General features: G+C 39.7%; 1 protein-coding gene across 14 annotated transcripts in view; it reads right to left on the reverse strand.

Annotated features, from left to right (window-relative positions):
- Positions 1-15,139, reverse strand: part of CADPS (calcium dependent secretion activator) — a 475,048-nt gene that overhangs the window by 76,953 nt on the left and 382,956 nt on the right. For 9 of the 14 annotated variants that reach the window (XM_034956809.3, XM_055110096.2, XM_055110093.2 and 6 more), the window contains 3 exons: positions 7,710-7,856; positions 4,251-4,406; positions 168-315 (listed from right to left, as the gene is read on the reverse strand). In XM_034956809.3, coding sequence (XP_034812700.1) covers positions 168-315; positions 4,251-4,406; positions 7,710-7,856 — 451 coding nt within the window. The remainder of the gene's footprint in view (positions 1-167; positions 316-4,250; positions 4,407-7,709; positions 7,857-15,139) is intronic. The other 5 variants (XM_034956818.3, XM_055110097.2, XM_034956822.3 and 2 more) reach the window with 1 other exon arrangement.

A 15,139-nucleotide genomic window follows, 5' to 3' on the forward strand; every position in this document is an offset into this window, starting at 1 on the left:
GAAATCTACTTGACAAACAGATACTGAACACTCATCCATGGCTTAATCCACAAATGTTAGAGTGTATTTCTGAAACTAGCAGACTAGGGTAGATGGAAGGAATTTGTGAAGTTTTCTTCTACATGATCAATGAAGAGGGAAAAAAAATCTGTTTTTTTTTTTTTTACCTCTTGGCCCATTTCCATGCTGCAAAGTTTTGTTGATTGAGCTTTGGCATCAACCATAACATTAAACATGGTGCATATTGACTGTGGGACTCGAAAATCTGTTGATCGACTGGTTTTTTGCAGCTTAACTTCAAATGCAATCCTGGTTCTATTAAAACAAAGTAGGAAAAGACCAATTCAGCGTTCAGATGGCAGCAGGTGGAGGAGATATTTTCTGAGAGGTCAGTGAAAAAGAAAATTGAAGGCTGTAATCAGTTTCAGTCAACAATGACTTCACATGTGTTCCCTTTTAAATAACTTTCCCAACTAAGGAAGGCCTATTCACGGAGACAGACATGCACACCCTTCCTTTCTCGGCAGTACCCGGAACACCTGTAGCTTGGCGTATTTCTCTCTATAGTTTACATGCTATGGAGAACCTTAATTGCAGGAGAATGAATGAATTCACAAAAACTCGATTATAGCAGTATAGCATATGTAAGTTCTCTCACATTGGCAACTGCCTACCTTGAATTACTTCATTAATAAAACAAAACAAACAAACAAAAACCAAAGCAGTTTTTAATCTTCAAAACCTCGTGGTGGGGAAAAAAATCTTAAATGATGTTTATTGCTGTGGGTTTTTATTTTCCCCTTTCTGGTTTTGAAAGAGACAAAAATTTTAAATCCAGCAAGTGTATTACATTGCTTTAAAGACTACAAAATTTATTTTGCTTGTTAAAGGACATAAAAAGGAAATACATCAAGCTGTTAAAGATGGCTACCTTTGAGGAGGGGAGTGAAATTAGGAGGTGTGGTACTGGGGGACTTCCACTATGTTTTGTTTTCAATGTCAATGTATTATTTTGCAATAAAATACATTATTTTATGATTTAAAATGTCATAATATACAACTATTTTATATGTACGCTTAATATACATATACAAATTCAAGAATTGTGTGATGGTGGAATCTGAATGTAACATAATTCTGACATTGGTCAAATTAGGATCTCAGCAATGTGCTAACAACTCATAGAAAAAGCCTAGCCTGACATGGCCAGCTGGTAATACAGGTGGGAGATCTTATCTTTGACATCAGCATTGTAAAAGGGGCCTAGTTATATTTTAAAAGGTTTCAGGGAAGTGGGTGATATCATCAAATGTCTTTAAAGAAAAGCACCTGGTTAGTAAGTGGCTTTATTAAGGCCCCATTTGCCTGATGCATCTTTTTGGCATTGTTCACTGCCAAGTTCTGGAGATCATACAGCCACCAGGAAAGCATTACTTTAAGAGGAATTTGTAGCAGTTTTCTAACAGTGCATAGGAGGACCACACAGCTAGTTAGCTCAGGAAAGGATGCCAGCTTGCTAACACACCCTGAGTGCATGCAGAGAAGCCAAGTATAATTTCTAAGGTTGGGAGCCCAGTTCTTAAGGAAAAAAAAAAAAAAAAACAAACCTAAAAATCCCAAACCCTTAAAACACCCCTATATATTATATGATCATGTTAAAGATAAATGTATCTTGGCTTCTGAAGATTCAGTGCACTCAAGTAGCTTTCTAATCATGATGATCATTTTAAGCTACGCTGAAAATACATCATTTGCCGGTTTTGTGAAAAGGAGGCCTGATGAGGACTGAGTTGGACATGTCCCTGTGCTGATCTTCTGAGGCTTGTGTGCCAGTTCCGGCCCAATTTGAGAAATGGAAATGCTAAATTGCTCCCTTCCAATGAAGTAATCGTCTTCAGTTTTCACAGGAGAACTGTTCATAGCCCTTGGAGTGCAGGGCTGTGAAAAGAGGAAGCTGAATGCAAAATTAATATGACTGAGAGGGCTCTGTAGGACCAAAAAGCCAGAAAAGGAGAGGTCATTTAACTCAACTGACTCCTTGAGGGCAAAAGACAGCATGCCTTGTTTTGTGTTCAGCACAAGTAACCTGATTTAGACTAGACTAGAGGCTCTGTAAATGTCTGTCAAATTGATGAATTAAATTTCTGGAGCACTGAAACATGAGGAGTGCCTTACTGACTTTTTGTCATTGCATATTTATACCTATGAAACAATGTCCTTGCTATGTTGGCCTAGAACAAGGGATACAGAATCTGTTCTACCAAGGAGAACAATGGTTCTAGGCTCTTGTAATGTAGATTCTATGTATTAAAACATTCAAAAACTCATCCATGCTCTGTCCTCTGAATCTGTAGGTCTGGGGATATTTCCACCCATTTTTGCTCTTGTCTGCTTTTGGGCTGATTTAAAAGGGACATCAGGAAATTTAAGTGTCCAGGGCAGCCATACATGTGCAGTGGAGCAACTTCTGTCAGTAAAAGGTTGCTTAACAGCTACTGTGTGCCAAGCATGGTGCTGAGACCTGGGGAGGGTGAGGAATGCCAAATGAACAAGATCCACTCCCTGGCTCTGTGCAGCTCACCCTCTTTAGGTGTCTGAACCGTGAAGACATGATTACAGCATGGTAAGGGATAAGAGTCCCTATCCACCTGTGACATCCTCATATCTGTCAATTTTCTCTGAGCATCTTCCCGTTTCTTGCTCCCTACCCAGACTGGCCTCTCCATGAAGGACATGCATGTCTTTCTGTACAATTATGTGCACAGTTTAGGAACTGGTAAGCCTTTACTGTAATGCATTTCACCCCTAGGACAGATCACGCAAAAAGTTTTTTTATGGAATGGTTTGGCCATTGGAAAAGCATTGCTTTTCCTAAAATTGATATAGACTATCTAGGAGATCGTGGAATTCAAGACCCTAAGGAAATATTTTGATCTTGAGTTTGAGAAGTAGGCCTGCCTTCAGTTCTAAGAGTGAGAATAAAAGAGCAATACTAAAAAATCTGGATCACTACAACTTTAAGCTTCTGGAAGTGGCCTCAAACACCTGCCCAGATTCTCCATAGTGCATAGTTCCTTTCTCAATTCCTGCTGAGATGCTGGTCACCTACCTGAGATTGCATTGTTCTTTTGCTTTTTTGCTTTCCAGTTCTGATGATATTACTTCACCTTTCCTCTTCCAAGATATGAAATAATAAATTCAAAGAACTTCCAGACAAACCCGGCCCCCATCACCCACAACTGATCCATCAACCAAGCTACACAACATCTGGAGATATGGAGTAGCCTGTGCTGCTTGCAATCTATTTTTTTTTTTTTTTGAATGAGGAAAAATAACGCAACAGTTATGAACTAGAAAAGGAACTTGGATGTGTATCTGGGGGTAGACAGAGTGATGACGATGATGTCCCCTCAGTGGAATTTTATTTCTATATTTGATATAGAGACACTCCATGAGGAAAGGGATTCTACTACTCTCATTCTTCATTGTATGCCAAGAACTTAGCCCTGTGCCTGGCATATGGGAGGAGCTCAAATGATGTTTGCTGAATGGATGAATGTTGTCCTCATTTTTTTCCCTCACCTTCTCAGAACAGTCTGCCTGGGAACTTCAAGTACAGCATTCCTAACCTAGTCCTAAAAGCCACAGTGACAAAACAGGGAATCTATGTGCAGGCAAAATGTAATGTTCAATGTCTCATGCCCCGCTGTTGAAATCCAGCTAGATTTTCAACAAGACAACTACAAGTTGGCCCACATATATGCTCATCTTTTATATATGGAGTGAATGATGATGCTGAGGCCCTATCCACATTGTTAGAAAACCATTAGATTTCTGCTACCCGTACTGGATACGCCAGCTCCAGAATTGCATATTCTTCTTTTTTTCCCTTCTAATTGTCCACTCAGGCACACATTCATACATTTAACAAATACTTACTAGTTAAGTATTTTGTGCCAGACACTGCTAGATATCAGGGATACAAACAAGAATGGACAGGGATCTTTTCCTCTTAAAGCCAACAACCATGAAAAAATTGGCAGCCAGATTATTTTGGGTTTGGGACAGATGGAGGGCAGGTGAATGGAAGTTAGACGTTGACAGCCACTACTACAGCTGACTTTGACAAGCAATCCCCTTCTCCAATTAGTTTCAAACTACAGCCAATTGAAAGAGCAGCCATCTACCCTTCCCTGAGTCTGTGTATGGTGGGGAGGGTGTGCAGAACCTGTCCAGCCACCTATACTTACCTTTTGACACAAGATTCGATCATGTCACTTGCCATCAACTTCAGCCGTTGTTCCAGGTGCTTTCCAAACTCTTCTTCAGGCCAGTGCAGGTCCCGAATGAAGGTCTGAAGGGCGTCAAGTTTCCAAAACAGATCTTCTGAGGTGCCTGACCCATTACTGGCAGGATAAAAATTAGAAAATGAGAGTCACCCACTGGCCTCAGGCTCTACAAAAACTAACACAGAGACAACTGGGGGCTAGAAGGCAAACAGCAGCTTCAACATACAAAACAACGTGTGTTGGCGGTGGAGGCGGGGGCGAGTCTCCACCGGCAGATTTTGAGTTTTACCATACATGACTTAGTGTGCTTTGCTCAGCCAATTACCCCAGACCAGTGAGAAGTCTGGGGAAGGTGTTGCCCCATAACAACCAGGAGAATGGTGTATGGTAAAAATCAGCCTTCTTTTAATAACCACATTAACACATGTGATGATTCAGATGAAGGCCACGAACCAGGGGGAGAAATAGTCTCAACAGATAATAACTACATGGCAACATGCAGTTATTAAACTTCAGGGTTTCATGCATTTCCCCAGCTCCCCTCCAGAGTGGAGACCTCTTGGAGATTGCACAAGACTTTTCGTTTTCAAAGGACAGTGCTAACAAAGTGGTGAGCGAGGACCTGCTTTCTCTCTTGAAGAGCTGGAAAGAAATTAGGGTGACTCAGATCAAGAGGGGTACACCTGGATACCTTGATTCCAAAATTCTAGTTCAGTTTGGTTACTGTTCCAATTTTCATAGACCAGCCCATTGCATAGGCAGGGTCCTCACCAGGATGAGGTGAGTCGGGACAGTGGAAGTTAGTGGACAAGGGATATTGTCACTGCTTTAGGGCTCAAAACCTGAGCTCTTTTACCGTTGCACCATCTTACCCAGTCCTGTGTGCAGTTGGGGAAATTGGTCTTGATGCCTTTCTGTACGATGACGTCTAAGAAACTTTTACCTGGGGCATCTACAAAAAGCCTGTGTATGAAAAATGCTCCATCTCTCATCCTCCTGCCCTTCTCTGGCTGGCTGTCTTTTTTGTAACAATCCCATTTGGAGCTCTGAGGGGTGTCCTCCCCCCTACCCACTTCCTCGCATACCACTAATGCTAACACAGTAATTTATAAAATGTCCAACACACCATGCATTACCACTTGTTCTGACATCGTCTATAGAAACAGATGAGAGTGGGTGTTTCTATTGTGACAGATGCCAGCTGCATTGAATTAATGCTTCAGAGAGAAATATAGCTAGTGCATAAATGCATACACAGCTACTGCAGGGCGGGGAGGGGGCACACGCCCAAGCATGCTGAGAGGGAGCCTATGGCCTGGACCAACAGGGTAATGTTTTCAAGGACAGACCAGTCTGAGGTCAGTACGTAGATGTATCTGACACGAAGGAGAAGGTAACATATAAACACGCCCTTAAAATGAAAGGTGGCAAAGGAAGAAACTGGAATTATGAAAAGATATAGAATCAGGCATTTCCTGGTGGGTGATTGAGAATCCACGCCTTCTTTTCAGATACTGCCGTGAGCATTGTTCAAAAGTGGGGGAATGCGCTGTTTCTCCGTGAAAGTTCAGCCTTCCCCCTGCCCCAACCTATGCTTGGGAAAAAGAAACCCCAACTTTGTCTAGTCTAAGCCCCGTTTTGGAACTGCATGGTTGTATGTTTTAAATCATTAAGTACATATGAATGCAATAATTGGTACTTATTACAACAACATTTTGACACCCATCTGGTTTCAGAGTTTCAAAAAATTCTTGTAGGGTTTTTTTTTCTTTGAAGAGCTTATTATTAAGTTTTGACATGAGGAAAAGAATATTTTCTTTTTATTTTTAAGATAAACTGTTAATGTTAAGGCAATAGCACCAAGATTATTTTGATTGCTGAGCAGTTACCAAAATGTGTTCCCACTCATGCCTTAATTAATTGAACGGAGACCATTATCTGCTTTATTACAATGTCTTGATTCATATCTTTTCAAAAACAGTGTCACAGAGCATGCACAGAGGAAGATAAGAGAAGCTTTCTGATATTTTTAAATTTTTCACAGATACTACCTAATCTAATTTTTTCATATAGTCATCTTAGCATGAATATGATTTGTGTTTTTTTAGAAGCTTTTTTTCAGATATAAATTTTTGGAGGTTGTAATTTGCCTTTAAAAGAGAATCAGACACATTGACCATATGATTTTAGTGTGAACTTGTGAGCAATTGTAGGTTGTAGAAATATTAGGCAGCTTTGGAGGAGCCAGCTAGAGCAGTCATTTTAATGGTCTGTCCTCCACCCGGATTACTGCAAAAATAAAAATGCTGAGGGCCGTCTTGATGAATGTGATTCTAAGATTTCAAAACATCACTGCCAGTTTCAGACCATTTTTTATTCCTTTGATAATAACACTTCCCTTTGAAAATGTGCCAATTTATTCTTTCAAGAAAAAGCTTATCTGGTCTGTAATTAGCTGTGGTCTAAGAAAAGGATCAAAGAAGGGTACACAATCGCTAACCCTTATTTCACTTATTAAATCATGCACGTGGCTCTAATTTCCCTGAGGTAGAATTTAGGGGTGCTCGATCTTCTTGCTAACTAAAAAAGGAGAGAAGATTCATTTTTGAAGCTAGAAGAAATGGCTTCTCAACCCTCACTCCCCCAGACTGCTGGCTTTCAAGAAGTGGCCCATGCAACTCTGACATTCATGTGGATGAGTATAAAGCATAGCCCTATATTCAGATGATATGGCTACCAAAAATTTAATTATTTATTGTTTGAATCTTGTGTTTCGAGAATTATTGAACTTCTCATTACCTAGTTCTCAAAGCACCATATTGTACTGTGACCTTGGAAAGTACATAATATATTTTTTTACATAACATTTATATGACTAAGGCTTGATCCATTCAGAAATTTTCATTTAGCCCTGAACATACTGTTACTATATCCTGCCATTTGCTGACACCAGAAATATGCTTTATGGTTTAAACATTCTCTAGGAATTTTTTATTTTTCTTTAAGGAAAACACCCCAGATTCTAGGTAGGTGTGCTTCCTTCTTAGATTTGGATCAGGCCAGAGATGACTGGCCAGCCCACCAAAGAGGTTTCCTCCACTATTTTTGGATGTCTAGCTCCTAAAGTCATGTCACCTGCCAAAAAGGGTAGAATCCTTTTGCAAAAGAATTCAGGAAGTGAAACATAGTCCTCCAGCATTCAGTGGGCGTAAGACAAATTGTTAGTGCTGTATATATAGCAAACATCTTACAAACACGATGCATGCCAGAAATAAACAATATTGTCTCTGTATGATCAGCAAAATATGTCTAATTATCCATCTCCATCTCTGTTATATAGGATGTATAGAAATAAACAATACATATCCATGCCAAGATCACTTAAATTTAAATGAGATCTAATGTGAACTGAATACACACTCCGCATCATATATAGCAGCCATCCATGACGGTGCCGAAAAAGTAGGCATTTGTGGGATGCCTAGAGGGATGTTAACTGGTAGATTTGGTACTTTGGGAAGGTTCACATTGGGTAGGTTCACATTGGGTAGGTTACTGGTTAAACTCCTGTGGAAGAAACAGACAGAAAGAAAAAATACCATCACAGTGACAATGCAGATGTGGCAGAAGCACACGACAATTGTAAATAAATTGACCAAGTCCACAGCAAGACAACAGCAAAAACTCAAGCGACACACTTCAGAAAGCAGCTTACAGATGGGAAGCTGTGGTGTGGCTCTGTATCCAGAGAAATGACAAAAGTTAATGGAAAAATTAACCACACAGTGACTTAAAAGTGCACCCATACACAATGATCACATGCCTTTGGGAGGGGCCTTTGGTTTCCATATCCATTGCCATAAGAGTCTAGAACTTTTCTCATGCTAAGAACTTGAAGTTCCTGGAATTCTTGGTGTGGCTGGGGCTGGGGTTGCTGTGAAGTCACTGGGATTGATAGAAATGGTGGAGCACTTCAATTTTCTTATTTTTAAAACAAATTACTGTTGATGGAGGCATATTTCTCAATCAGACGTTAGATACCAAATAGAGTAGGAAGTTCACCCACTTGGAGGCACACCTAATGGTGATGTACAGAAACCAAACTCTTTCTAACTGCTGCTTCTAAAGACAGGTGTATGGGCAATGAGGTGTCAGTTGATGGTGAAATTAATGAAATTGTATCAAGAAGAAAGATCAGATTTGAATAATTTTATAGAACATTTAAAGAAAATAGAAACTTTCTCTCTCAAACTAAGTTCAACAAAAATGCAGAAATGTTTACACACAGAAACAGACACCAAGGAAATGAAAACAATCCCCAATTCAGCTCTTGTATTAGACTCTTTGACCAAAAGTGGATTTAAAATGTGGCTTCATATCATAATAGTTACCCTTGGAAGTGGGACAGACACTGGGAGAAAGCATGAAAGGGACTTCTGGGGAGGTTCCACTTTTTGATCTGTGTGATGGCTTACATGGGTGTGTGTTCAATTTGTGAAAATTAATCAAGCTCTGTATTTTTCTGTAAAAAGTTAAAATAAGTGACTAAAAAGTTAAAAATGTTACCTCATACCAGCCTTTTGTTTTTGGACAAAGATGGATCAACTGATGTGATGGAAGAGAGATGGATGGTTTTATAAGTAGAGGGAGAAAATAAAACAAAACAAAACCCCCAACTTGAATCAACTGTATTTCTTTGGAAGGACGGTGTCATACACGGCTCCTCAAGCTGGCACCGTGTGTCTCAGTAGTGGCATTTTAAGGGTGTTCCATCCAGCCAAAGTCACTGGCACGGTAGAGCCCAGCCTAACTCTGCATCTGAGAGGAGCCTTCCTGTTTAAGTGAAGTTGACAGCACTTTGGCAAAGGACTTGAGGTTCTCTTTTTGGATCTTGCAGGAGAAGAGCAAGTTTTGCCAAAGCAGCTCTGCCCTGGGCAAGCTGTGTTTGACTAACAGGACTCCTGCAAGAGCTGGAGCTGCCTCTGGGCTTGCTTGGGTGGGGAAGTGGGGGAGTAGGGGAGTAGGGGAGTGGGGGAGTGGGGGAGTTAGGGAAGGGGGAAGTTAGGGGGTGGGGGGTGGAGGTGGGTACATGCCTTCTGCTAAGTCAGAAATTCTGGACCTTGAAGATCACCTGGATACCTGTCTCCCTCTAGAAACAGATTATTCTTTCACAATGGCAATATAGCCCCAGCTCATAGACTGAAAAACCTAGAATGCAAAATTGTCTACCTGGCATTCTCTTCTGTAAGGGAAACAGGTGTCTCATAAATTTGTCCTTTACACCTCACATTGTGGGAAAGCCAATTATACATCTCTACTTGGAACTAAAGGGTGCTCTTGTGGGAATGGTCAAGAAAAGATTAACTATATGGCTATTAAACAGAAGGGAAAATGGAACTTTTCCTTTTATGTGTCTCTGTTTAAATGGGGAATTTGCCTTTGAATTCAGTCCCTGGTGGCTCTTAGTCTTAAACACTGCCATGTAACAAAACCGTTGGCGATTTCCACTGAGACATGTGTAAGCCTATATAAGCAAATGTGATCATTAAATGATACACACACTGAATAATGATCAAGGAATTAGAAGATCTTAGAGATGGCAGCCCGGAAAGTTAAAATGTCAATTCTGAGCAAATTAAAAGTAGTTAGGAGTGAATAACATACAAATGTATGCAAAAGCAATTTAATTTAAACATATTAGCGGGTGGCGGGTACATAAATTAGAAGCAAGCTTCATTTCGCACACAAAAATAAAAAAATACTTCTATTATTCAAAACATATTGTATTTGTAAAATATGACATTTCAGCTAGACTACTGCACTGGACTCATAGAAACATTTCCTTCTCTTTTTTTAATGCTCTACTTTCAAATTTTATAATGCTCTACTTTCAAAAGGATGAAACATGCTTGATATTTCTGCTTTTAGAAAAATAATGTAGTGTATTACTAGTGTTACTAATATTTCATTTGGATATTAATAACATAAAGAATCAAGGAGGTAATTCTAAGCATAATATTTTACTAATACACATGTGAAAAGGGGGAATTTTTAAGTAGCACTTAGTTCCAATCAGGCTCCTGGAACTGCTGATGACTATAATGAATTATTACTTTAAAGAGGGCCCTTTTAGCAGCTACCTTAAAACAAGTTAGCTATGCATCTCTGAGAGAATCATAATTGGATATCTCTGGATAGTACAAGAAGTATGAATTGCAATCCTAACAACTTATATGCATTAAAATTTACACTCTTTCATTCATTTTGGGGACTCTTGAAAAAGAATAGCTTCCATTTAGGCCAAAGTGCCCATCCGTGGATGGTTTAGAAACATTCTCATCTACTCACTCTTACATGGATGAATGTCACAGATGTGTGCACGTCTCATCATTTCTATGGATAGAAATGAGTGGAGGTGAAGTCATTCCTGCTTCTAGAATTGACTCTAATCAAGACACTGACTCCATGCAGAAGGGATATAGTTGTGCCTTTCTCAAAGATTTTGGCTTTAGATTTATGGATGGGGTTGTATTTAAGATACAAAATGCCTTCTACTTTTATGAATCAGTTGTTGCATGCATATATGTAGCACATCTTGTCTTTTCTTAGTGCTTTGAGCACTGAAGCCTCTGTCAGTGTTTGTTCTTAGGTCTAATCCCTACTTTGGGGCAGGGGCATTCTCTAATATCTTCCTAGAATCTAGAGCGGTATTTTACAATCTTTTACTCATTATCACCCTGCCCCACAACTTCCTTCTCCATGAAAATTTAATACAACAGATATATAGAATATCTGTTTATGTATTATATGTAGATCTGTGCTATATATATAAAAAGAGTAAGACGTTTTTAAGCGCCACCCTCCCACCTGAGTCAATTTTCTCAACTTATGAGCTGTAAAGCCCCCATTGAGAATGTATCATCTACAGAAAAAAAAATTCCAAACTTCGTGGGACTTTAGAACCTCCCAAACATCTCTCCAACTTTACGGCTTGCCTTTGTTATAATCCATGCTGGCGAAAACTCAGCGTTTGCATGCTCTCCCTCCCTTGTATTTCTACCTTTGTACATCATCTTTCCCAGCATCCCTACCCCTTTTGAAATCTTGCTCTCAAGCTATGTTTTTCATGACCCCTTAGTGGAAATTGATTCCCCTCTATTCTTATGTCCTCATAACTTTTCCTTATGTTATTTGTAAATTACAGATTTTACATTGGCAAATAAAGTCGTTTTTCCTTTTTCATGATAATTTTGACATTTCATAAAGTCATTTTTCTTGTGTGTATGTTGCTCAGACCCAACTAGATTGAAACCCTCATCTGGGGAAACATCCCCATAGTTTTCCCATTACATCCTTATCATTTTCAGCCTGTGTGGGTTCTTTAACAAATATGGCAATTAATCAACAAACATTTATTGAGCACCTGTTATGTTCCAGGCCCTGTTATAGGTGTTAGGGAGGCAGCGATGATCAAATGTGCATATGTGTCTGAATATGGACAGTGATATTTTCAAGAATGTTAGCATTGGAAAAGCTTTGGTTATTCAAAGTCCTTGTTTGACAAAGTAGGATACTGAGCCTCAGGGAGGTGAACTGAGGGAGGATCTCAACTCAGAAAACTTGGTGGCCCAAGGTCACCCAGCAAATTATTGGCAGAATCATGAGATCTGACACCAAGTACATTACTTGTCTATTTGACACCAGGCCACCTGCATATTGCTAAGGTGTCTTTGGTCTGATGGTTGATATGCTAATATGTTCCACCATAGTAACAATTTTACTACATATGTATCTTATGGCATTATGTTTTATATCTTAAATATATACAATAAAACTTATTTTCAAAAAAGATATTGATGGCCAGGTGCAGTGGCTCACGCCTGTGATCCCAGCACCTTGGGAGGCCAAGGCTGGTGGATCACGAGGTCAGGAGATCGAGACCATCCTGGCTAACACAGTGAAACCCTGCTCCACTAAAAACACAAAAAATTAGCTGGGCGTGGTGGCGGGCACCTGTAGTCCCAGCTACTCGGGAGGCTGAGGCAGGAGAATCGCTTGAACCCAGGAGGCAGAGCTTGCAGTGAGCCAAGACCGCACCACCGAACTCCAGCCTGGGTGACAGAGCAAGACTCCGTCTCAAAAAAAAAAAAAAAAAAAAAAAAAAAGATATTGATATCTATGACTATTTGGAAAGTGACATTAAAAAATACTTTTTATATGCATATCTGAGGCAGAGTGAGAAAGTGCATTTTGAGAAATGAGAATCCCAGATTTTACAGTGTGCATATATTAAGAAGCAGTGTTTAGTTCTACCATTCAGAGCTGATGCAGGGCAAGAGAGCCCCAAAGTAGGGCTTAGCCCATGAGGGTTCTTGGCTTCACCCAGGAAAGAATTCAAGGGTGAGCCGATGGTAAAGTGGAAGAAAAATGCTTTATTGAAGTGGTAGTGTAAAATCTCTGGTGGTGTTACAGTGCTGTGACTGCTCCTGCAGAGCAGGGCTTTCCCACAGGCAGTGTGCTTGGAGTAGCAGCTCAGGGCAGTTTTGCAGTCATATTTATACATGCTTTTAATTACATGTAGATTAAGGAGAGGTTTATGTAAGATATTTCTAGGCAAAGGGTAGTAACATCTGGGTCATCAGGTCATTGACATGGAAATGAGTGGTAACTCCATGGCAATGGTAAACTGACAGGGCACACTGGTGGGAATGTCTTATGGAAAGCCACTTTTGCCCCATCCTTGTTTTAGCTAGTTCCCAACTTGGTCTGGTTTCTGAACCCCACCTCCAGAGTTAAGTTCTGGCTCTTGCCTCAGAACAGTCCTAACCTGAAGTAGGCAACCATGCAGCCAAGGATTCCCCATGCCTGGAGGTGTTTAAGTAAAGATTGAGTGACCATCTGTCAGGGAAAAGGTAGTAGGCAAGGGTGGTGGAGGTACTAGACTTGGTAAGACTTTGAATGAGTTGTTTTCTAGGTTTTCTTTCATATTGAAGGCCACCATGGCTTATTACCAATGAGCTAACACTGAAGAGCTGATGGAAATGTTGTCCATTTCTTGTTAGGACCAAAACCTCATATTCACAGCTGCCAGAAGGATTGTGGGCAACCTGCCCAACTGTGAGTGGTGACCCTACTACATGTCCAGATGGAAACCCATGAGAGGGCCATGGGCTCCAGATTTTATTGACAACTTGGGACTGTCTTTGAGAAGCTGACTATCTTTAGCTATGGTTAGAAGCAAAGAGATGACATTTTCCACCAATTCATAGAGATTCTAACCATGACTGTGTCTGGCTTAACGGAAACAGAGATGTAGCTTCCCTTTTCTCTTTTCGAAGAGATGGAAGACTGTCTTTCTAGAGAAAGGCTGCCATAGGACTCAGCCATTTTACCCTTTCCATCAAATAACTTCAATTATTTTTGTTGTTGTTGTTTTTGTTGTTCATCTTAAATAACCTTAATTGTATCAAGCCTAAATGATGATATCTATTTTCTTTTACAGGGCCATATTTTGAAATAAGAAAATCTGAAGAATAAAGGATATTTTTCATTCTCTTTTTAGCAAACTCAATACATTGGTAGCATTTTCTTGTCAGATTGCTATTTTTCTTCAGCATTTTGAATGCTAATTATTTTGAACATTACATTGCATTTCATTACAATGCATTTCTCATTTTACTTATAATGAGGTGCTTATAAATTTTGAAAAGAAGAAGAACAGAACTACTTGAGGATAACAATTGTTTGAAAGAAAGGCTGTGTGTGTGTATGTATGTATTGGAAGATTCTGTGGCAAAAATGGAAAAGACTGAGCAAACTAAATCTATTTACCTAAGTTAGTTTCTTGTTTTGGGGTGAGCTTGATGAGAAGTATGCCAAAAAGATCATTCTTCACTTGGAAAAAAAATCTAAGAAGAGAAATGAATCTGCTTCTTCATCAACCCACCAATAAGTAGTCAGATGGAAGTTCACACTTTATTTCTATTCACGTTGTAGGAAACATGGAGAGAGTCACTCCTCTTAGCACATAACATGTCTCCAAGCTCTTTTTTACACTCCATTTTATTCCATTCTGCAAAGCTGTCCCGTGGCATCCACACTCTGTTTAAAAATCGGCTGATACAATGTGTGTGGTAGCTTGTATTTTAGTTAGCACTGTTTTTATTATTTATTTATTTATTATTATTTTTTAATAGGGACTCACTCTGTCACCCCAGGCTGGAGTACAGTGGCAGGATCATGGCTCACTGTAACCTTGAACTCCTGGGCTCAAGCAATCCTCCCACCTCAGCCTCCTGAGTAGCTTGGACTACATGCTGTGCCACCATGCCTGGCTACTTTTTTTATTTTGTAGAGATGGAGTCTGGTTATGTTGCCCAGACTGGTCTTGAACTCCTGGCCTCAAGTGATCCTCTCGCCTTGGCCCCCCAAAGTGTTGGGATTACAAGTGTGAACAACCACACCCAGCCCTTAGTTGGCACTTTTAAATATCTCCACATACTCTGAAAGGCATATACTATTTAGTATGAATTGAACAAACCACAGTCATATTCACTAACAGCATAATTTTAGATAGCAAAAAGCTACTAAAAAACACACACGTATCTGCATAATTCTCAGGTTATTATTCACAACTATTATTCCTTTATTCACAATTTGCAGACCTTTAAATTGCCCATGCAAGAGTTCAAATTTTTTTTTAATTGGTAAAAATATTCCCAAGAAAACATCCCTAGACTAAGATTTCCAGGTATGAAGATGATTTTTGAGTCTATCTTTATTTCCGATGGTATTAAGAATATTTAATGCCCCCAAAGAAGTAGCAGTCATGTGTTAAACTTTTATTATTT

The sequence above is a fragment of the Pan paniscus genome, chromosome 2 (genome assembly GCF_029289425.2).
Source record: "Pan paniscus chromosome 2, NHGRI_mPanPan1-v2.0_pri, whole genome shotgun sequence".
In the NCBI taxonomy this organism is placed as follows: domain Eukaryota; kingdom Metazoa; phylum Chordata; class Mammalia; order Primates; family Hominidae; genus Pan; species Pan paniscus.